Source organism: Labrus bergylta, chromosome 4 (genome assembly GCF_963930695.1).
Source record: "Labrus bergylta chromosome 4, fLabBer1.1, whole genome shotgun sequence".
In the NCBI taxonomy this organism is placed as follows: Eukaryota; Metazoa; Chordata; class Actinopteri; order Labriformes; family Labridae; genus Labrus; species Labrus bergylta.
Genome location: NC_089198.1, coordinates 23,680,335 through 23,703,417, shown reverse-complemented (window position 1 = coordinate 23,703,417; position 23,083 = coordinate 23,680,335). Strand labels below are relative to the sequence as shown.

Genomic DNA, 23,083 nt, shown 5'->3' with positions numbered 1-23,083 from the left:
TGTGGAGCATATTATCTTTCACACATAATGAGGAACGTGGAGAAGCGTTCCCCTGCCTGCAGCTGCAGCATGAAAAATGAAATGGGCGACATATTAATTCCCATTATTTGAAGTAATGTGTGTGAGAGTCATTAGCCGAGCAGAATGAGGGCAGTAGGGCCTGAAGTATGCGTAGCTGGGTCACATAGTGTCTTACTCGGTTGGGTATTGTTTGGCCTGTTGTAGCGCTCACATTGTACATAATTAGCCTTATCTCTCATTCTGTTTCTCTATTACTCCCCCTTGCAATCAGCCCTCTATTATTATCTGCATCTTGATCAGAGCAGATATGCAACAAGGACATCTCTTTCTAACCCAGCGGCGGTATAGTAAGGGGAGGAGTGAAACTAAGAACAAGAAGCTCAACATTAGGAGGGCCCTCAAACAGACTAGTAGAAAGAGTATGTATTAACTCTAAAAATGAAAATGCGTTTTATGTTTTTAGCATTAAAAGTAAACTCTCACCATTAATTAAATTGTGTTGATTTTTTTGTTGTATTCCCCCATAAAAAAAGGTGGTAATGGTGTCGTCCACTTCTGCACAATATTGGACAGAAGCACAGTTATTGAGCTCATGCTGAGGACTTCAGGTTAACTTTGAAGTAGTGGTGGGAGGTACCACAAAATTTGGCTTTGAGCGCATACCAAAAAATACTAAGGCCAGGTTCACACATTTAGTGGTTAAAGCAGCTAATGTGCTCCAATAGAAGAGAGAGAAAATACAGTACGTCATGATTTATAAGGTTCTGAATATACTTTTAATTATCAACAAATAATGAGGATTTCCTGATCACTTTTCTCTGTTAATGACTTGAACACCTGCTTCACGTGAAGGGGCAACAGCAAAAAAGAAAAAATATTGCAGCATTAAGAAGTTTTCATGAGCTAACATGCGGACGATCCATATCTTGTTTGACCCCAGTCTCTATAATAAAAAACACATTTTTGTATCAGGAGATCCATCATCACCATCTTCATGTGTTATTGAGGATATGATACAGGTTGAGTTCATACAGTAGATTCTAGTCATTTTAAAGCTACAGTATGAAATATTAATCATAAGACTGTTTGGTTAAAATGTTGATCTTTGCAAGACACATTATTGAATTGATCCTTTAAACGGCTGTGTGTCTGATCTGTGTCTGTGAGCATCGCCCCTTTGAATTTAGTTTTTTCACTAAAGGAAATCATCTGGTCTGAATGTAACAACCAATCAGGGTTAGCTTGCACATAACTGGCTTCGACGTGACTTATGTCGGTGTCTCTCTCTCCTCGCCTCAGTGGTGGTGAGAGCACAACAGCTGTGCTGCACACATGTTGCTACTTTTTAACTTGTATTTTGATGTACAGTATATTCATCAGCTGTCAATGTTTCAGTCCTCTGAGTTCTACATATCCAGCTGAGTGGAACGGTTTTCAGTGACAACAGTTTCTAGCTGCATGCTTTCAGGCACTCAGAAATGCAAAGGCTGTTTCCACAATCAAAATCAATCCACTGTCAAAACGTTACATTGATTGAATCCTACCAACCTCTTCATTTGAAGTCTTGAAATCCATGTGCTACTACGCAGTGAGGGATACTGCAACGGAGAAAAGCCAGTTAGACTGTGGAGGAAAAACATTGCTTAATGATGTGACCGACTCGCTGCAGCAAAAACCTGTACAGCAGACTCACGCTAGCATTGTTAGCAGGAAGCCTATTTTCATTATAGTTTGTCCTTTTCTCTTATAGACAATGGAGAGAAATAGATTTTTCATTGAAATGTTCCTCATCTAAACCCAACTGTGCTTGGTGAAAAAAAAATCCCCGCTGAGCAATCTAGGGAGAAAACCAGAGACCATTAAGCTTTAATGAATAATTCATTAGCAGAGGTGAGAGCCCAGGTATCCTAATAAATGTTTCAAAATCCAATCCAGGGCTCCCAGGAATGGACTCGGTTACCATATCTGATGTCTTGTCAGGAAGAAACCCAGCAGGAGAGAATGCCACAACACAACCTGAGTGGTATTTTACACTACCATTGACTTCCACATGCTTTAAAGTCATGTGACTTTAATGCAGGCAGACAAACAAGTAGAGCTTCATTTACATAAACCAGTTCCACTCAGTTTTAATCAGACATGACTGCCACTCAACTCGACAAAACGAGTGCAGCACAGAAACGTTGCACACTTGAATTATAGAACCAGAGCTGCAGAGGGACTTACTTCAGTAGAAAGGCCCCCAGCTCTTTGTACGGTGAGATCTAGCCATCGAGCAGTGAGTTGACCCCTGATCCAAGCCGTCGTAGAAGAAGGCCTCCCCGAATCATGGCTGTCAGACTGGGGGTGGTGGTAGAGCAAACGCTGTCACCTCTCTTGGCTGGTTGTAGGTGTTTCACGATTATTCCCGGAGGAGGTGACGCTGAAGAGCAGAATGAGGCTATCGAGTAGGGAGGCTTCACTCCTGGTGATGTGTGCTTGCTGCAGGAACAGAAAGATGTGGTTCACTGATTAAAAAATAAATAGATATACATATATAGCTTCAATTCATTAACAGGGCTGAATATTGTTGACTAAAAGCTTCTGAGTATGCCTGAAAATATGTAATCGGCAGTTGGCAGCAACAACGATAAGAGCAAGACTCTTGAAGTATCTTCTGCATTTATGTGGCAAGATGAATCAGAAGCTTTTATTTCCCAAATAAACACCTGGAACAGAAAAATTAATTCAAAAGCAAACAGTGAGTGTCTTTCCTCAGTGTGGTGAAGGATCCTCTCAAAATACATCGCTTGTAAAAAAAAATAAAAAAAAGCCTGTGGCTTCATATGTACCAATGCCAATTAACTCATATTCTTCCATTTTCTTGGATTTTTGTGAGTCGAGTACAAACGACTCTCTCAAACGGTTTATTAAGTTCCAATCGCAAACCCTTGAGAAAACCTCCTCGTTAGCATGCATTGTTGGCTCTGTGCCACTTTTTTTTGTTGAGATGCAGCGTTGCTACTGTGATCATTGTTCTATAGGGTTGAAAAGAAATGTATGGTATCTGCATTCCAAGTTACGTTTCAGTCATAAATCATCGTGTCCTGATAATGCAGTAAGAGCAGCCATAATTAAACGTGCACATTTGTTTGAGCGCTGCGATGGAAGAGAGAGGGGGATTTATTGTTTCTGTGTAACAGTCAATGGAAGAACTGGAGAAGTATGTTGTGTTTGTCTGTGGGTGGGTGCGTATTAGATGAAATAGCTAGCTTTGCTTTTTGTAAAAGAAAGATATCCTTTAAAAGCGAAACAAAAGTATGTTCTTTGAGGCAACTTAAAATTGATAATGGTCAATGGGCTTGAGCTTGTATAGCGCTTTTCAAGTCTTCTGAATAGACAAAGTGCTTTAGCACAGCAGTTCACACCTACACATTCACACCATGATGGCAGAGGCTGTTATGTAAAGTGTTCATCAGTATTAACTAATACCATTCATACACCGCTGTCTTGAATGTCTGTCAAGTTAAACTGGACTGGCAAATAACTGACCACAATGTCAACTAAGTTTTACACAATTTAAGTGAAGGCCTATATGTTGATCTGACATGTGCACACACTGTACACTTAGGTCTGCTTAGAATTGAAAAAAGGTATGATGTGCAATAGTCTGCATAAAAGTATTTTGCAAAGCCATTGTGTCATTTCATTGTGGACTATACAGACAAGTTATCACTTTGTCTTTATTCACCATATTTTAAAGAAAGTGAATAAGCAGTGCTCTGTTTCCGTCTCTATTAAAGGCAACTGATCGATTACAAGCTAGTCAGGCACAAAAGCATTCCCTATCATGTAGATCACTCTAATTGAGACCGTAATTTACTGATGAATATCATGCTGTAGTGACAAAGACTCATGTTTGAGACTTTTGGCTTACTAGGAAAACATTTACCGAGGTCATTTATCAAGTGAGAAGTAGAGTCAATTACTCTGAGACTTCTGTATATTCTGAATACTATTTCACAACCAGTGGAGTTGCTCCTGCAGATAATAAGGCACTTCCACAGTGAGGAAGTGCTGATTTAACGTTCTGGTCAGTAGAGATTGTTTTATTTTGTGGTGCCGTTGAACTGTTCATATAGGTGAAGTTGGATGTACTGCATTAACTTAAATAATGTGTACCCGACAGACTGAGAGTGCATTTAATATGAATAGCAATGTAGTGAGGAATGTGATATTTCAATACTAACTCTATGACTACTGCTCATTGGCCTTGATTTATCTTTTGTGGCTGAAAAATGCACAAAAACATCTGTGAAATGAAGCTTTCAAAGATATTCAGCTCTTCCGTTTCGCATCTGATTGTAAACTGTAGATCAGACAAGACAAGCAAATAAACATGTCACTGACCCTTTTTTTCATTATCTAAAGTGAGAAAAAAGATCATTAGCTGGCACTTAAGCTAAACATTGTAAAATGAATTGTCCTTTTATTATATAGTGGATAAATTATATATTTACATGTACAGTAAAAATAGATGACGCACAGTCAAACTGTATTTGGATTAATATCATGAAATCAGTCTCTGATGTATTGGCTAATCCAGGATATTGTTTTTCCAATATGTTTCTTTCACTTTCACTGATTTGTTGTGTAAGTTTTATTGACTTTAGAAAATCAATCTGAAATACAATATCTCAGTTTATGTCTTCAACCTGCCTCCTACACTGTTCACGAGAAGCTGTCTGTGTTAGAGACGAGCCAGCTCTCTTCCACAGTATCTAAGAGGGAAATCCTGACATCATCTGTGGACCTGCTTTAAAAAACTCATTTCTCCATGTGGTCAGAATCTGACAATATGTTTCTGTAGCTCTGAGACGAGCACTTCTGTCTTAGCAGGTGCCCTCCAGTACATCCTCTCATTGCACGTCCTTTTTTTTTTCCTTCCTCAAAGAGATTAAATAAGCGAAACCTTTTGTGGCATTTAAGCCGACTCAGCATAACTTCCTTTTGCGACCATCAGATATTTCCGGTCCCACCAATTTGCCAAGCAGTGTTTTTCAAATAAAGCTCTTGTCTTTGACACAATGGCAGAGAGAACAGAGGGAGAGGAGTTAGATTGGCTGGATGATGTGGAGATTGTAACGTGACATCTCCATCTCTTAAAGCTGAGGACAGCTGGGGCCCCATACAGGATGATGGATAGCCATTTGTGCGTGCAGGTGCAGCAGCTGTCTGCAGAGCACTCCAGCAAATATAGTTTTACTCCCTGAAAATTGATATCAGTTTCACTTACTGTATGTGCACTTGTTCTGCGACCTGGAACATATGGTGCCTGAGAGTAGCAGCTTTTTTCTTTTTTTTTTAAATTTGCAGAGTGATGATAGTGGATATTATGTTGCTTAAATATTATGACATCCCTAAAGAGAGGTGCTCAGCATCAGCAGCACCACACTGACTGGTTTCACAGGATTGGCCCTGTTCATGTTAGGACACATAATGTTTTTTTTTATTTTTGCTGCAAGCTTCCAGCAATGCAAAACTTCCTTCAACAATGGCAAAAGTGTAATTGATCAAATATCACATTTTTATCCATAGAGACATTAACTGAAGAGACACAGAATTGTGGGACATTTTTAAAGATGTTTAATTTTCAAGGATACATGATGTAGTTTGTGTATACTTTATGTATAATGACTTAAATGTATTTTACTCCATGTTTTCAATTTTATTATTTCTACTGTTATTTTTTATTTAAATAAAACACTGCTTGGTGCTAGATTGCCAAATATGTAAAAATGTTTGGTTCCAAATATGGGCACACTAACAAAAATAGTTAAGCACATTATGGAACAAGTTCTTATTTGCACATACGTGATTGAGCGCGGTCTTTGGTCAGTGTATTGAGGCGTATTTGTGTCTTGAACCCGATCGCTAAGATATGTTAAGGCTGATGATTGAAAAACAAGTTTTAATGAAAGTGCCGGCGCAGTAATATGCTGAATGTTTTTGTGTCTGTGGAGAAAGACATGTGCCCATAGAGTAACCAAGGAAGAAAATCTACATTTTAAATGTTCTTCTGGGGTTTCATAGCTGCAGTCATTTAAATAATTGACTATTCTGCTGATGATTTTGTCATTTCATCAGAAGTAGGTTTGGTCTAGAAAGCGTTGTAAAATAATGTCAATGTCAGAGCCTGAGGATTGTATGTTTTAATCTATAAAAAATGTGTGCCAAAGCAAGACAAAAGCACTTCTTCAGCTGTTGTGTTTTTTTAGACAACTAGGAGTCTAAAACCCAAAAGTAATGTGTTTTTAGTGATATAAACTATAGAGACAAGCAGAATATCCTCACAGTTGAGAAGCTGGATCTAGACTATGTTTAATCAATCACCCTTCCCCTTTTGATTCTTAGACATTCATATCTGTACAAAAAAATCATTTCAGTTGTGAATGTTTTGAAAGGTGTTTAAATGTGTGATGTGCAGGTTCCTCCTCACCTGTCATTCCCCGACACATTAATAAACTCTGCCTTCAGTCTGTGTGCAGGCTGGTGTCGCGATGCAGCTGCTTGAACAGTTTTGTTTCTACAGAGCACATCTTGCATTGAACACGACCTGTTTGTGTGTAGCTGGAGGTGCTGCTCTGTTATGTTTAAGAAGGATCATTGAGGCGAGATGGAAACAGTATCTCATCGTGTTTTCAATTCTTTTGAAGCATTTGTCAAAACAACAAAAAAAGTCTATCATTACCTTTAAAGTCAATACCTGAGCCTGAGATAGAGCCAGTGGAGCTCTGAATGCCAGATGCACATGAGTGATAGGCAGAGGAGTAAATTAGTGATGGACACATTTATAGACTGAGCTCTTGACCTTCCTGACAATGATCTATGTTTTTGGCATCAGGGAGCCACCAGATATCTGATAGATGCCAACTTAAATCAGCGGGAATAATTTCACAAACTGGTTGCATGTTACATGGTGTGATATCAGGAAGCAGAAATAGACACGCACAGAAAAATAAACTATGGCTGGGAGAAAGTGGTCCTGCAGCATTGTTGCTATGATAGGCTCCTTAATGGCACAGCAATCTTTTGTGTCCTTTAGCATATGATATGATGATGCAACGTCTGTGGATAAATGGATTGGGCTAGTGAAGCATGATATCTTACATGAGGGTCCTAATTAGGCTCAAAAGATGAGCACTCAGTCTTTATACCACACTGAATAATGTAATTCACTCTCCTAATTGATTAATGTAATTCACTCTCTTTATTTTATTTATGTCTAAATACACATGCATATACACATTTCTGTATTTAAGGCCTTGCAGGGGATGACTCGAGGGCCTGGAAATGGCACCACGCTGTGTCAAGTACATGAAAGGATTAGAAAGCTCAGCATATTGCTGAAGGCGAGGCTACATTTAAATGACGCTGCACAGTCGAGGGACACATCTGCTCACTTGCTAAATATAAAGTAGGAAAATGTAGAACTATCTCTCAACCGCTCTGACAAATTATTTATGAATTCAAAATGCGTGACATGTAGCCAATTACTATTTTTAGGAAGATAAATCAAGATGTTTAGATCAATGTTTGTTTTCAGTTCTTTCCTGGAAGATTTGCAAGATTCCTTTTGGGTCATTTCCAACTGCAGAATATGACCCAATCATTTGAAACTGCATACAGAATCTGACTATAAACATGCAGGGTTACAAGTAATGACTCTATCCTTATTCACTATGCTGTTATGACTAAGGAATGTAATAAAAAAGCCTGAAGTTATGTCTTTAAAATTCCACTTTTTGTTGGAACAACAGTCCAAAACATAGACATGATGTACTTAATGTGATATTGTGCAGAAAACAACCCATTATTTAATGCTTGAATGCTTGGGTTAAATTACCTGAGGACTAATCGATTAGCAGCATACACAGCGATTATGTATCTTTCGATAGACTAATTGTTTTCCACTTTAAAAATCCTTTAAAAACACTTCAGTTAAGGACAATTACCCAACTCTGTAAGTAAACACAAACAGTGATGTCCTTCCAGTTTGTTCTGCCTTCATAAGCAAAAATCGTAAAGTGTTTTTTTTTTTTAATTACTGCTCAGGGCTATTTAACTAAAAACAGGTTGAATGAACTGTAAATGTACCAGGGAAGCACAATCATGCAATTTACAGTGAACAAGACTGCTTTCCATCAAGGTTGAGCTGCTGCTGTGCTGTAGCTGTCAAAGCAGCCGTGCTTAACGAATAAGCAGAGTCACCACATTAATCAAATGTGACCTAAAATTGTCCAGCCTGTGCAGTACTTACACATTGTAAAGCAAAGAGGAAAATACTTCTCACACTGAACTGTAATGCAGTTCTGGAGGTAAACACGTTATCTGTGGGGTTTTATCACTAGTATGTAAAGCAGCGTTCTAGTATCATGCATCATTATATATGATCTAACCCCTGATCTCCTTACTTTGTGAAGCTCTCAGTGCATAGCCTGTGTTGCAGTCCTGAAACTCTAAATCAGATGGGCTGGTATATGAGGCGCATATAAATGAGTTGTGTCTTCTGTCTTCCCCGCCACGAGAGTTCGGTGTGCACTCGCTTCATTAACCATCGGTCTCCACTAAACCACACTAATGCTTTTCTGGTTGCATGACAGTGTCTTTGTGGCACAGACCTCTAATATTCTTTCTCTACACTCTGAGGCAGTTTATTTTATCGGTGCTGCTGGTGCAATACATCACACCACAATAAAAGCATATGGCCTGTTTTCCTCTGCGGTTTCAACATCTGGAGCTGTTTGTATGGATGGTCGACCAAACAGTTGCTATAAAAAGCCCCACAGACAGAGCAGGCGTGATGCATTTCTCTCTCTGTCGCTGGGCTCTAGGGCTGGATTGTAATGAAGACGTCCGGCCTTATGGTGACAAACTGTATACGCTCTCCAATGCAGCTGCCCTTTAACAACCTCTGCTGGGAAATGTTGCTTTCACCGCTTCAAGATACCAAACTCTCTGATTTGGATGCACAAAAATCAGTAAACTCATGTTGCTACTTCTCCATTATTCTCTGGTTCCTTGTCATGTTTCTCATTTCCAGGACAGCACTCCTTGTCTTACGGTCAAAATAGGTTACTGAATAAAGCCACATGACATCCAAAAAGTGAAACTAATGCTTCACTGGGTGCACAGAAAGTGTAACACTTGAATATTCACAACAACTATTACATGTAGAGCCACTGCATGCAGGCTGCTGGGGGGGGGGGGGGGGGGGGGAGTGTATAACAGCACTTTGAATGTGTTAACATACATAATTAATGCCAATGTGTACATTCACTGCTTCTAGTAGTAATGCCTTAAGACAAGCTGTCCCACTTGTGCGTTTTCGAGACGTTTAGCTAGCTTCTGATTTTTAAACGACCCGCTGGGATTGAGTTGCAGGAGAAAAAAATCAGGTTATTGATTGGAAGAGAAAACGGACAAAGTGAGGAGGAACTCGTATGTGCTACTCTGGATCTGGACATGCTTCAGATCAGGATTGCTTTGGGCAAAATTTTGTGACAGTCTCCTTTTCCTATCATCGGCTGATCCAGAATGGCGGATTCAAACAAGTTGTCCCTCTCTCTCTCTGACATATTGACCAGACGGGCCTGACACCATTTTACTCTCGCCTGATTTTCTTACCAGTCGCCTCTGTCACTCAGCCAAACCGCCCTTTGATTGAAGACATAGGCTGAAATGAGGGGGAGGGGGGGGGGGGGGCGACGTGTGTGCCTGGGCATAAAATCGTCAATGACGTGTGAGCGTCTTCCCCTGTGTACGAAGTGAGACCTCCACTACATCAAACAGATTGCTCCTGACCTCTGACCAGAGGAATGGACCAGCTCAGCCCGTCTTGGCTCCGCTCAGCTTAGCTTAGCATGCTTGTGTGAGCCTGACAATGTTTCAAACGTTGACAGAAACCAGAAATCACTGCTGTGGAGTCTGACTTCTTGTATCTCAGTGGGATTCATGGGTACTGACCTCTCTGATTATGTGTCACCTTGCAGAGCATGAGGGGGAAAAAACAGCTGCAGCAGTTTGTAGTTAAAGAAGCAATGTAAATTTAGTGACACACTGGAGGATTCAGGAGCTTTGTGCCAGGCTAATAAAACACTGACTGTACCAGCAGCAGCAGCAGCATCATCAGGGGGTTGAGCTGAAACACTCCTCTGGTGAATCTTAGTTGGACATTTCCTGGAAGCTTTCTTGAAGAAGAAACTAGTATATTAAGATATGAAAATAGCCTATTTTCATATCTCTTCATAAAGTATCTTGAGGATTAATGACATGGTATGCAGAGAGAGAGGGAGAGAGAGAGAGGGAGAGAGAGAGAGAGACTTTAACGCAGCTGAATAGCAGCACTGTGGATAAAAAGAGGTCTGCTGCCTCTGCACTGGCTGGAGGAACTGCGGGTGCAGCTCCTGTACCTGCACAGAGGCAATGTGAAGCTTTCTGCCACATATTCCTTGCAAATCATACCATAATTAAACCCTTCTTCATAATGTGGTCCATCAGAAGTGAACTGTTCATGTCAGTGTGCAGAACACAAATATGTATATAAGAGCATGTGGTGCTTTATCATTCATAGGATCATATAGGTGCTTAAATCTGGGTGCATGCGCAACATTAAAGCAATTACATCTCCAAAAAGTAAATTGTAACAGGATTAATGTTACGTTTAATGACTGTTTGGCGTAATTATGAACTACCTGCGTTCGTCATGCTCTGTATTATGAGGTGGTGTAAATGTAAAGAGGTAATAAAAGGTCTGTGAGGCTTACCTGATCTTCTAGTAACAGGTGGTGAAGTCTTATTAGATCCCTTTAGACTCCAATCCCTTTTGTGACGGCTCGTCTTATTCTAATTTATGCAATGGTTGCTAAAACATCCCTGCGAAATCACAATGTATCCCTTGTGGCAGCATCGCCCACACGGCATCCTGGTCCACTATCACTCTGTGCAAGAAATAAAAATAAAAAAAACCCGAAAGGATAACAGCCCGCACTCGCACACAGAACCACATTTGTACATATTTCCTGGAAAAAGCGGGCGGTTTCAGGGATTCCTCTCCGTCGACATCTCTGGCAGAGGGTCCAGTTTCACATCTCCGAGTCGGGCTCTGCCTCTCTCTCGCATCGTGCTGCCAAGATGACTGAGGCTGGAAATCACATGCAGGCTGCCTTAGCGCGCGCGTCAATCCACTTCGTTTATACAGTAGGTACCCAAAGCAACCGCACAACTCCGGCTCCATAAATATTACATGATTGTACTTTTAAGACTGTTTCAAGGGACGTTTGTTGGCGTTTTCAACATCACACCACTGCTAAAGACGTTGAAAGATCTCACAAAGCGATTCCCCCCCCCCCGATTCCCCCCCCCCCCAAGCTCTTACGTTTTCGTGCACTGCGGGTGGGTGGGTGTGTGTGTTTGTGTGTGTGTGTGTGTGTGTGTGTGTGTGTGTGTGTGTATTCAATATTCAATCACTCGAGATTCAAGGTTTGAGATCTGCATCACAAGAATTAAGATACAATGTTTGATTTGTTCCACAGTTATTTTGACATTAAAGTCAACTGTGTGCCTGCATATAGCCTGTGTGTGTTACAACTTTCCTCACCTACATGGCACATATAAAGATACACAATAAAAGCATGGGTGGATTGTCTCAGTCAGACCGTCATGACTCAGTTGGTGTTGTCAATGAATGAATGAACACACACTTGCATCTCTTCACACACGCTGGATGTGTTCAGTCACTCGGTAGTATTTGGATTCCTTCCCCGAGGCCCTCGCGTGAGCAGCAGCTGCGCGAGGCTGACCAGGTGCACCTCATTTTCCATGCTGTCATCTTGCCAGATGAAGACTCCTGATGTTTCCCCCAACATGATGCAAGTTGACTACTCTGACGTCTCGTGTTGTCCGCCTTCGCGTCATGGACAGCTCTTTCTCATAAACTGAGGAGCACGTGTGACGTGTGGGAATTTACAACTCAGGTCAAGACTCTTATTCTGAAAGGGTTGTTAATTAAAGGTAAATTGGTCCTGATGATCCTGCAGCTGCTCTCACGGTTATTTGCTGAGTGACTTCCCCACTTTACAACACTAACCATTGTCTCCACCGCTCTGCTCCTCATCACTGTCCCTTTAATGGCTTAACTGTGATCCATCAGCAAACCAAGGCTAATTCACACCTGGATTATGGCTCCTGTGAAGCCTTCAGGTGTCACCTCACGCCTGGTGCTAGTGCTACGTTTGACATTATTATACCTTTAAATGGTTGCACATGTCAAGTATATCTCATGATAATACTCTGGATCAGGAGATTTGATCTTTTTAAGTGGAACAATTGTCAGGCGTAAAGTGGCTGATCCACTGTAAATGCAGTTTCAATGCTGACCCACAATGACATATTTATCTTTCCACCATTTCTTTTTCAGCCAATTCTATGACAAATGGTCTCCAACAGTGGGATCAGAATTTATTGCTGCTTCTTTGGTTATGTTTGAGGTTATATCATTGGTTTAAAATGGCAGGGACTCCATTAGGGAAAGGTGACATCAGGTACCCAGTTTTTTAAAAGACTCCGAAGTCGGCTCCGAAACGGGACAACAACAACAACTTGGCAACACTGACAGCATTGATTGTTCAAACCAAATCTTCACTGTGTTGGAGATGCTGGTTAACAGAACTTTCAATATTTAAGTCTTTATAAATATTTCTATAGCCTATTTACTAGCTTTTATTTGTGTATTTAGTCGTAAATCTGCAGTGTTATTGATTAAACATTGGATTTTTAATCATGTTTTGTGGGAGCTTTAAATAATCTGTCCTAGTGTACAACATAGTGTTTATATTGCTTTTGTTCAATCTATTGACCCTCCCCCCTTTTGAAATTATTAAAAATATGATACACTCAAAAAATAAACTTAACAGACTAATTTACTCCTAACCATTCCCACAAATTGTATGGATTAACAGTAAACAAAAGCCTGAGCAAGGGAGGTGGGAAGCTAAAAGCCGACACAAGAAAACTAAAGGAAAGATAAGCAGGATTACATAAAATAAAAAATAATGAGGGATGGAAACGCAATTAAAAAAACAAAAAAACAAAGAGAAACAGAAAAAATAAATATATAAGACTTGCTGCTCATTCCTGATCCGTTGTCAATTTAATAAGGATGTTACCAATGTTTGTTTTAGATGTCTTTTTTAGGAGATGATGAAAGATGAATTCAACAAAACACTGCCTAGATGAAAAATGTCAACACACTGCTGTCAAAGAAAAAAGATGAGGATTTTGTATGCATGTAGGATAACACCTGGATGCTGTATCAAAGAGCTGCTTCTTATAAAACAATATGATCATTTTACCTGACCAGAAATCAAAAGCACGTTCATGTTTTAAGAGAACACATTTTTTGCAGCTGTTACACCATCCTGCTCTGACACAATGTGCGGCCAGGGATACTCTGCCTTTTTCTCTGTTAATTAATTTCAAGCTCGTAAACTCGGGCCTCTGCTTTTCAGAAGAAGTGATACGAATTTGGTCTTCTCACCATGCTTCATTGCTGTCAGTGGAATAGCACCCACATGCTCTGAATGCAGACAAACAGCACTGAAGCATAAAAACAGCAGGAAGGCATTTTTACACCTGGCCATGCATGCTCTGCTCCTCTCCGATGTGGTTTGGGCTGTGGGTATTATTGATTTTAAAGCATTATCTGTTCTGCTACACAATGTTTTCTGCTCATCACCTCCCAACACCTACCATCCCTCACAGTGGTATAAAGTGCACTGAACATGTGACGGTAGCCAGGAGTTCTTCTGCACAGATAACCTTCCCTTCCCTTTATAATCCAAGCAGGCACAAAGGGAAACTATTCATGATCTGCAATTATGTTTTCTAGATAAGATAAGCGGTTCACAATTAACTTAAGGCCTGCCCCAGACATAAGGAGCTTTTCATATCTGCTGACCTAGCCAATCAAACTGCTCCAGGAGCTGCTTTTCAATATCTCCATAGCTAAGCCTTTGCCTTTGTGTGTGTGTGTGTGTGTGTGTGTGTGTGTGTTTCTTCTGCCTTGTTACTTTTCAGATGTTCACCTCAGGCCCCCTCTCAGAGGCGCTGAGTCGAACACAAGGGGGCGTAGACTGCTAAGTTTGACTCTCTTTGTCCAGTTCAGCAGCAGCAGCAAGAGCAGCAGCAGGAATAAATTTGATTACTGTATCACGTCTGACCTTGAGAGGGAACTTTGCTTAAAATTTACATTTCAAGAAGGAATGCCCTTATTGCATTATTAGTGAGGAAGTATTTGTTGCTTGCTGCACACAGAACTGCATTAGGGTAGTTTATATTTAGATGGCAGCATGCATCTTGGTCCTGTTTAGTTCCAGCATAAATCACAGTCAGATCTGCTAGATTTGGATAGATATAAAATATGTGTACATATACAGAATAAACCTTCCTTTTCCTTCAGTCGAGCTGCTATCATCATCATCATCATCATTAGGAGTGCTGCTGTTAGTATGAGTTCAAACATGGCACTCATACAGGATAATCAAGTCCCCAGAGGTTTATAACACAGCAATCATCAGTGGCAGCACGCACACTCTGTGCAGTGATTGCATTAGAGATGGCATTTTGAATAACGCTGCCTATCTCACCCAGCTCTTACTGTTTCTTTTTTCATTGCACTTTCATGATCTCTTTGTAATTGCTGGAATATTTACAAAAAAATCTAAGCATGTCTAGTTGATTTAAATGTTGGTACTTCTTACTGTTGGATTTGCACTCTTGAAAACCACTCAGGTCTTTCGCCAGAAGCACCTGTCTAACCGGCGTAAATGACACTGACCCAGCCTCTAGAGGGGGGTCACGCGCTCCTATAGGCTAAAGGCAAATTTGAAAGCTGTGTGCTCAAAGCGAGATTTAATTGGTTTGAGCTCCTAGTATATGTAGATGGCAGAGGATGGCTCCTCCCATGCACCTGATGGGGAGTATTTACAGCTCTTAACAGCTACTCAGTGCACTGTTTCTAAGAGCACAGCGCAGCACCATGACACTCCACTGGACTTAAGAAATAAGGATTTCCGTCTTTACGCACTAAACTGACGCTCCCTGCCGCTGTGATTTACAAGACAAAAGTTTGCCAAAAAGTTGTCCACTTGTTCTTCAAGATGCCACGCTCTTTTCTGGTCAAGAAACACATAAACTCCGCAAAGAAGCCAAACTATAGTGAACTGGAGAGCCCAACAGGTAACGTTTTCAAAATAAAAGTTTTATTTTTAAAAGTTGTTTTTCTTACACGAATGAGCTTTTTGTTGCTTCAGCTTTTAAACTTTTTTTGACGTACTTTGAAATATGTGCTCAAAACTCAAGTGATGAGAGGGATCACATGACCATTCATTTAACTCTATTGTCTTTATTTCTAGTGTTTATCACGCCGCACATCTATCGGGGCCTCCCACTGCCCGTCATCCCGCAGACGGAGATCCTGAGCCCGGCAGTTTACAGCCCCATCACCGTGTGGACTACCAGCAGCCTGCCGCTGTCTCCGCTCCCCAGTGACCTCTCCCCTATCTCTGGATACCCGTCGTCGCTCTCTGACACCTCCTCCAAAGACCACAGCGGCTCCGAAAGCCCGAGGAGCGATGAAGACGAGCAGATGCTGCCCAAGCTGACGGACCCTCATGGGGTGGAGGCAGAGAAATTCACGTGTGGTTTGTGTAGCAAGTCCTACTCCACGTACTCTGGACTGCTCAAACACAAACAGTTGCACTGTGACGCCCAGACGAGGAAATCCTTCAGTTGTAAATACTGTGAGAAGGAGTACGTGAGCCTGGGGGCTCTCAAAATGCACATCAGGACTCACACCTTACCTTGTGTTTGCAAAATATGCGGGAAGGCTTTCTCCAGACCGTGGCTGCTGCAGGGACACATCAGGACGCACACCGGTGAGTGGATGGGGAGTAACAGAGGGGCCTTCTGGGTTATGACGATTTGTTGTGGGCACAGACTTAATTGAAGTCAACTTAGAACTCGATGTGATTGCATTGAAAGCAACTGGTGACCTTGTTACGAAGTTAAAAAAAGGTTAATTGATCTGTCAGGTTGCTTTTGTTGAATACATTTAGTTGTAACTTACAGTCATTTTAGTGGTTATGTTTTTTATGACACATAACATGTCACAATCAATAAGCAACTGATTATAAAGTAACAGGGGATTTCTCTAAAGCCAAACATAGCAGACCAAGATGCCTTTGCATAACACATTTCTTTATTCACAAATGTCTATGTGCCGTCTTTAACAGTGTCTTTTTACATTTTTTCTTCATAGGAGAGAAACCGTTCTCCTGCCCTCACTGCAACCGCGCGTTTGCAGACAGGTCCAATCTCAGGGCTCACCTACAGACCCATTCGGATGTGAAAAAATACCAATGCAAGAACTGCTCAAAAACCTTCTCCAGGATGTCTCTTCTGCACAAGCATGAGGAATCTGGTTGTTGTGTAGCACACTGAACTGGGATACTTTTCCACCACCAGCAGCAGCAGAAAAAAAAGAAGAAAAAGACTCCCCCCCCCCTCTGTAACTTCCTCCAAGTCCAGGAGAACTGTCAGGGAATCTCATGGAGGGGGTTTGTGCTCCAAAGACTTGGTCAATTTCATTTCAGAGTGAGAAATAGCTCACGTGCCTTTTCGTTTCAAGCAGTGTTTCTGTGATTGCAATCAGTGTGGAGCTTCGTCATGCCATGTACTTACCTACCTGTGCTATTCATGCACTTTTCTGCATGTTTAGAGTGTTTTTTTATGCCTTCAAATTGTTATCTTTTGTGTTTGTAATGCTTCTCATAAATGGCTGTTATGCAGTCCTCCACTCTTTAAACGATACCAAAAAGTCACATTATGAATGACAAGATAAACCAAACTAGAGGAATACTGAAGCCATTGTAACTTAGGGAACAAGTGCAAACTTTTGAGGGTGAAATTAATATAATTATGAATTTTGCACAGACATTAGAAACAGTTTGCCAGCACTCAACAAAAAAAATCTCAAGTGCCTCAGTTTTCCTTGGCAATCATATGTATGTTTCCTTTTATATTTTTATATATTGAATGTAAGTGTGACTGAGATGATTGTATATTGACAGTGAAAAACTGTGATGCTGAATGATTTTGATATTTTCATATCCTCATGAAACTTTTGTAAATAAAGTCTCATGACATTTTGTATAACTTTTGGCATCTTTGTAAAGTTGCTTTTCACCTGTTGTTCTGCTGGTGCGAGGGAGATCCTCAGGCATGCAAAACTCATCAGGATTCTCACACCTTCAAACAGAATAACTCGCATAAAAGTCAATGATATTTAATCCTACTTGCACCATCTCATGTTGTGGTGGTGTAGAAGAAGAAGAAAAAAAACGAGGGGAGAGGTGACTCAGCTCTGAATCAGGCCTGAACCTGCTCTCTGTGAACCTGTCCAGACATCAAACAATCTTGAAATTTAACACATACTAGTTATATTGATCTACACTCACTTGTTATCCCCTTTGAGGGCCTCTGTCTTTGCAGAGGATGTGCAATATGAGGGCGTAGCTTTTTTTTTAGAGACTTATCCTGCTTCTGAAACTCATGTCATTAAACTAGACATGTTCTTTTTTTTTTATCGTCCTGCTCAATCACAACAATCACTGCAGGGCCGCTCAGATATCTAGATTTTAATATGTTTTCACATGAAGGTCCAATTTGCATTTGCTTTGACAACCTCCTTGAATTTCTGGGATGCCTGCCATCAAGGATTAAATAGACCTCCTCGGGCTACGTTTTGTTGTCTTTTTCCATATGCCATCTACTCGCAGAAGATAGAGATTAGAGCGCAAAAAGTGCAATACCTCGAGGGGATACAGTCAAAGTTGAACTCTTTCTAACAAACCTAAGATTGTGTTCCCGTTTGGCCCTAATGCCCGAAAGCTGCTGACCTGAAAGATGGGATCTGACAAATAGACACTTGTTTTTCTCGCTGTGCCGCTCTGAACTCTCCTGTAGGTAGACTCTGCTCCATGTGAGTCATCATCAAGCTACTCCAGGTGCTCCCCAACACCACCACCACCTTGCTCTGGATTGGGCCAGGTGGCTGCAGGGCTCTTCAGCAAGCTCTCTGAAAAGCAGGTGCAAACCAGGAGGAGACAAAACCACAGCCAGAGGACGTCTGATGCTGCAGAAACCTCAGCTATGACCTAATGTGGGAATGTTCGAGGCAGCAGGTCCTATTATTCAGATCATTTGCCTCATAAAAGCGAAGTGGCATCGAGAGGGCACTCTAAACTCTAACACTGCACAGAGTGAAGCTGTTTGTCCTCGCTGTTGTTTGCAGAATCTAATAACTTTCATTCCATTGGCTACAATTCATCATGTAAGTGTCAGAGAGAGACAAAAACAGCAATTAGCTCTATCATCTTGCAAGATTTCCATTTTTACAACAGCCATTAACTGCATCACTGATTTCTCAGATAACAACATGGTGTTAAATGCTTTCCCCTTCAATATGAATATTTGATTTAGCTGTTTGTGGTGACAGTGGGAGGAGACAGGGAGGAGAAAGAGCAGGAACTCATTTGTTTGAAAGCATGAGGCTATTAGAGGATGTGTGAAAGAATGTGAGATCAGATATTTGTCAGGTGTGGAGAATTTTTAATAGTCACACTATTGTGTTGCAGACGCCAAGTGCAGGTAGAGACAACCTGTGGGTGTTTTTGCAAATAGATTAAATAGAAGAGGAATTTCTGCGCTGAAATGTTTTGAAGATTAAGTTTGATTCATTTAAGAATTAACCTCCCTCACAATATCTGAGGGGAGAATTAAGTCGTTTATCTTTTGCATTGAGAATTTTTTTTTTTTTTCAGAAGCGTACCTTACTTTGACTGTTTATTCATTTTATTTGGCAGGGAAGTCTTGTGATGATAAGTTTGCATTTCTCTCCCAAAAGCCTACTTATATGACATTATTTGAGGCATGGATTAAGTCATTAATCCTGTTTGGAATAAGTTAAGGCTGCAACTAACAACTGATGTCATTGTTGTTTATCTGCCTGTTATTTTCTGAATTAATTGCTTGTTGGTTGCCAAAAAATTGCAAAACATTTTAATAATTACTTCCCTAAACTCAGAGAAAAAGCTTTTATTCAACCATCAATCAAAATCTCAAACAGTCTCAGTTCACATATTACAAAGAATAAGTTGTCACATCTAATAAACTGGAACAAAATACTTTTTTAGCTTTTTAAAAAAAAATTACAAGTAAATTACTGAAACATTTAACCAATTGTCAAAATATTTGCATCTGTCTGTCACATTTTGGTTAATTGACCTTAAGTGCCAATATATTAATTTGGCCTTGCTTTATATTTCATTTGGAAGCCCATCTTGTTGATTATTCATCGTTACCAGAGTCTGAAATCTTGTTAGTCTTTATTCTATCACATACATTATATCACGTGTAAAATAAATGTCCTCACTCTGCACATATTAGAGCTCAGGGTGACATAAAACTCCTGAGCGGCCTCAGAGAGCAGCTTGCTGGACGTAAAGCTCAGCTCAGTTCTCAGAAACCTGCTGACTTAATGGTGAATGGGGGGGTATGATTCCTTTATGACCATCAAGTGGAACAAATAAAGTTAAGGGTGTCCTCTGAGGGCTGATTGTCCTAGCCGAGGAGTGATCCCAGCCCTCCTCCTCTCACCCCGCCTCATCAGAAAGGAGATGGTTGTGTATTCCCTTCTTCTCCTCTGACTGCCTGGAGTTATGTTTGTCTGTTTATTGAGCTCTCGCATCTTGTTAAAAAAACTATCCTCTTTCATTTCTGGTGTCTCCTCAAGTGACTGGGCCGCTGAATGGCGCTGCTTTTTTTTTTCCGCTGGAGGTGCATATTCTCCAGATAATTCTGTTTGCCTCTAATTGTGTAGCGGCCTCTGCATCAGTGCTCTATCTGTTGATAAATTGGATTCATGCAGATCAAGCGAATACAATTTAATCACCAGGGAAGATCAATTCTTTTGAAGTGTTGCTCTGTCTTATAGTCTTTATCTCATTAAAGTAAAATGGTTTGAAGAAAGGGAATAACGCAGCTGTTGAAAGAATTTAAAGAAAAGGAGTGTGCGAAAATGATGATTTGATGCGTTTCAGCCTGCTGTCGTGTACTGAGCGATGGTGTCTGACCCTGTATGTAGGTCAGAAATGAGTCCAGCTGAGACAGACGAGCCTGTGTTGTCTCAATCAATAGCTCTGTGGTTTCTTTTTCTTGCCTTCATGTTGAGCAGAGGTCAGAGGAGGTCAAAAGATCCTGTGATCATATTTACTTGATTGTATTTCCTACTTAGTGTTCAACCCACTAAAACCCCATGACCACAGCTGTAAAAGATCATATCTGGAAACAAACATGTCCTTTGTGGCCACTGAGGACTTGACAAATAGAATGATGTCTTTTACGTAGTTTTCTTAAAAGATGTATCTCTCTTGCAAATAATTCATCCTAATTATAGGCTGGTTGCACTTTCTTTTAAACAACAGTAATACACGAACATACTAGAACATATATTTAGCCTTGAGAAGCAGGGCCAACATTTTAGAACTAGTGGGGTCCAAGAACTGACACTGTAAAGATGGCATTTAAAGGCTTTGGAAGAGTAAAATATAGTCATCTTAAAATCACAGCATTGTAATTCTTTAAAGCAATATCTAATGAGAAACATATAAATGGTTGCAATATCTGACCCAGGCTACAACCCGCAAGAACAGCTGTGCCAAAATATTGTGTGATTTGTGATGAACCGTGTCTCCTGTGCCCTTCCGCTCATCGTCCTTTCATGTCTTTAACCTGCTCCATCCCTCGCCCTCTTATATCCTCTTGTTTCTGTGCCTGAAACATCTTCCTGTTCATTTCTCCATCTGTCCTCTTTGTTCTTCCTCACACTCTGTATTCACTGGCTGTCGTTTTCTCTGTGACTCCTGACTTGTCTCGCCTGCCAAAGTGTATTAAAAAGAATTTAGTACGATTATAAACAACTCCTTTATTGCATCTTTGGGTTTAAGTTTGCATCATTTTGGATTTAGATGACAACAAAATGTGTCTCAAACAGCATATCAATGAAGCAAAACTTGTTATACTGTACTGTATTCATAGGGCAATACTATAATTTAACACTTTAATTATGCCATGCACTGTTCCTAATGAAGTGCAGATGTATACCTCTGTGACTTGGCTTGGTTTGATCAGTAAGTTTTTGTTTGTGTTAAACAGCTCAGGTACATCATGCCAATTATGGGCAGTTGTTTCTCTTCTTCTCATGTCTTCATCACCTTGAAATGTTTTCTCTTTTATTTTTGATTGTGTGAAAAAGCACTGTAAAGACATCATAAATAAAAGCTGCCAGGATGACTGCCAATGAGCCAAAGGTACAACAGCAACAAAGACAACAAAAAAATAAAAAATAAAATAATCATCTTATTGGCCTATCAAATGGAATAATCTAATAGGAATTTAAAACAGTCACTGATCAACAAGAGGGACAGGTGTATTTAAAAAAAAAGAATAACCAAAAAAAGTATGATGGTAGAACATCTATTTTGTGTTGAATGAGAAACATACAGTATATGTAAGGGATAATGTGTAGTGAGCAGGTTGTTATATCAGAATGGAACACGAGGAGCATGACCCTGGCTCGAACTGATTTTTTATTTCTTACATTGTCCATGTTCTCTTCTTTTTTCTTGTTGTAGGCTGCCCCCAGACCCTTGGGAGGTTGCAGGCCCAATTAGGAGTCACTTATTTTTTTCCCTTTCCCAAGCTGCTGTCCTTTTTGTCTTCGAATTCTTATTCTCTCACTCTTCTTATCTTGTCACGTCTGGAGCTCTGCTGCACCACAGCTCAGCCTATTCTTCAGATGAAGGACATTGATGTTCTTTATTTACCTGTATCACACTCTGTAAAGATTAAGCTGCCTGTCTGGTTTTCTGAAGTTGTCAACATAATCAGAGAGCCAATGAGTTCAGTAAAGACTCTGAAGTAAGAAGGCTCACACCCACTCCTCAGCAATCACACTGATGGCCTTAGTGATGGGTAGGCAATGGTAAGCAGATATAATGTCCTTTTCAAGTGCTCATTAGAGTAATAAACTGCAACAATGAGCTTCAAGAGAGCGTTGGGACTCCTTTAAATTAGGACTTGCGTACCTTTTTTTTTTTTCAAAACAAGAAGAGTCATTATTAATGCATCCTTCTTGTGTTATTCATATCCTTGGTAGTGTAAAAGTTCTTAAAGCTCGAGTTCAGAAGCTATGATGTGTTTGCTGTTATTCAGGTGGAATCAGTGGAAATGTATTGTTGGTAAATATAAGGTAACTATTTCATGACTTATGTAATAAAGAGTACAATATGTATGGAGAAAATGTTCCTCCACTCTGCTAGCTTGATAAAATATTATTATCAGCTGCTTCAAGATGCTGATAAGTAATGCCAATTGTTACCATTGTCTTCTCATAACTTAACGACCAATGGTACATTTATTGTGCAAGCAACAGTTTCTTTAGAAGCTGTCAGGTTTACTAGTTATTGTATATAATTCATTGGGAATGAATGCAGCACTGCCTCTGCTTTCATAGCATGTCTATCTGTCTACAATTTATTTAAATTACACAAACAAATCAAATATTAATGCCAACACATTTGTAAACAGATTGAACAGTCGTCCAGCAGTCTTAGCCGCATAAGTAACAAAAAAATTCACTGTTTAGGTCGTGAAGAGCACTGCTGGTTACAAACAAATATTTTGTTTGTGTTTACATTCTTCTCTCTATTGGATAGTAAAATATTTCTTCTGAATTTTTGAAGAAAATATTTTGAAGCATCTTTAAACTGTCTAACTTGAGTTGTTTTGTTGTTTAGCAGCATCTCAGGGAAGTAAGTTATCTACAACCAGCAGTAAAAACGGGTTGATAATGTAACAAAGCAATAGGTGATAACTATAGTCAACTGGAATATACAGTTTGTGT

The 23,083-nt window shown here is 40.2% G+C and overlaps 2 protein-coding genes across 3 annotated transcripts in view; one reads left to right on the top strand and one right to left on the bottom strand.

The window, feature by feature from the left end:
- Positions 1 to 11,405, bottom strand: part of sntg1 (syntrophin, gamma 1) — a 32,416-nt gene extending 21,011 nt beyond the window's left edge. The window contains exons 1-3 of one of the 2 annotated variants that reach the window (XM_065954156.1): positions 10,827 to 11,405; positions 2,248 to 2,502; positions 1,570 to 1,644 (exon numbers count right to left, since the gene is read on the bottom strand). In XM_065954156.1, coding sequence (XP_065810228.1) covers positions 1,570 to 1,596 — 27 coding nt within the window. In that variant the 5' untranslated portion in view covers positions 1,597 to 1,644; positions 2,248 to 2,502; positions 10,827 to 11,405. The remainder of the gene's footprint in view (positions 1 to 1,569; positions 1,645 to 2,247; positions 2,503 to 10,826) is intronic. The other variant, XM_020649567.2, reaches the window with a different exon arrangement.
- Positions 11,406 to 15,064: 3,659 nt separating this feature from the next.
- Positions 15,065 to 17,274, top strand: snai2 (snail family zinc finger 2). The gene is made up of 3 exons (XM_020649558.3): positions 15,065 to 15,297; positions 15,474 to 15,995; positions 16,379 to 17,274. Exons 1-3 carry the CDS (start codon positions 15,219 to 15,221, stop codon positions 16,558 to 16,560), a joined length of 783 nt encoding a protein of 260 aa, XP_020505214.1. The 5' UTR covers positions 15,065 to 15,218; the 3' UTR covers positions 16,561 to 17,274.
- The last annotated feature ends 5,809 nt before the right edge of the window (positions 17,275 to 23,083 follow it).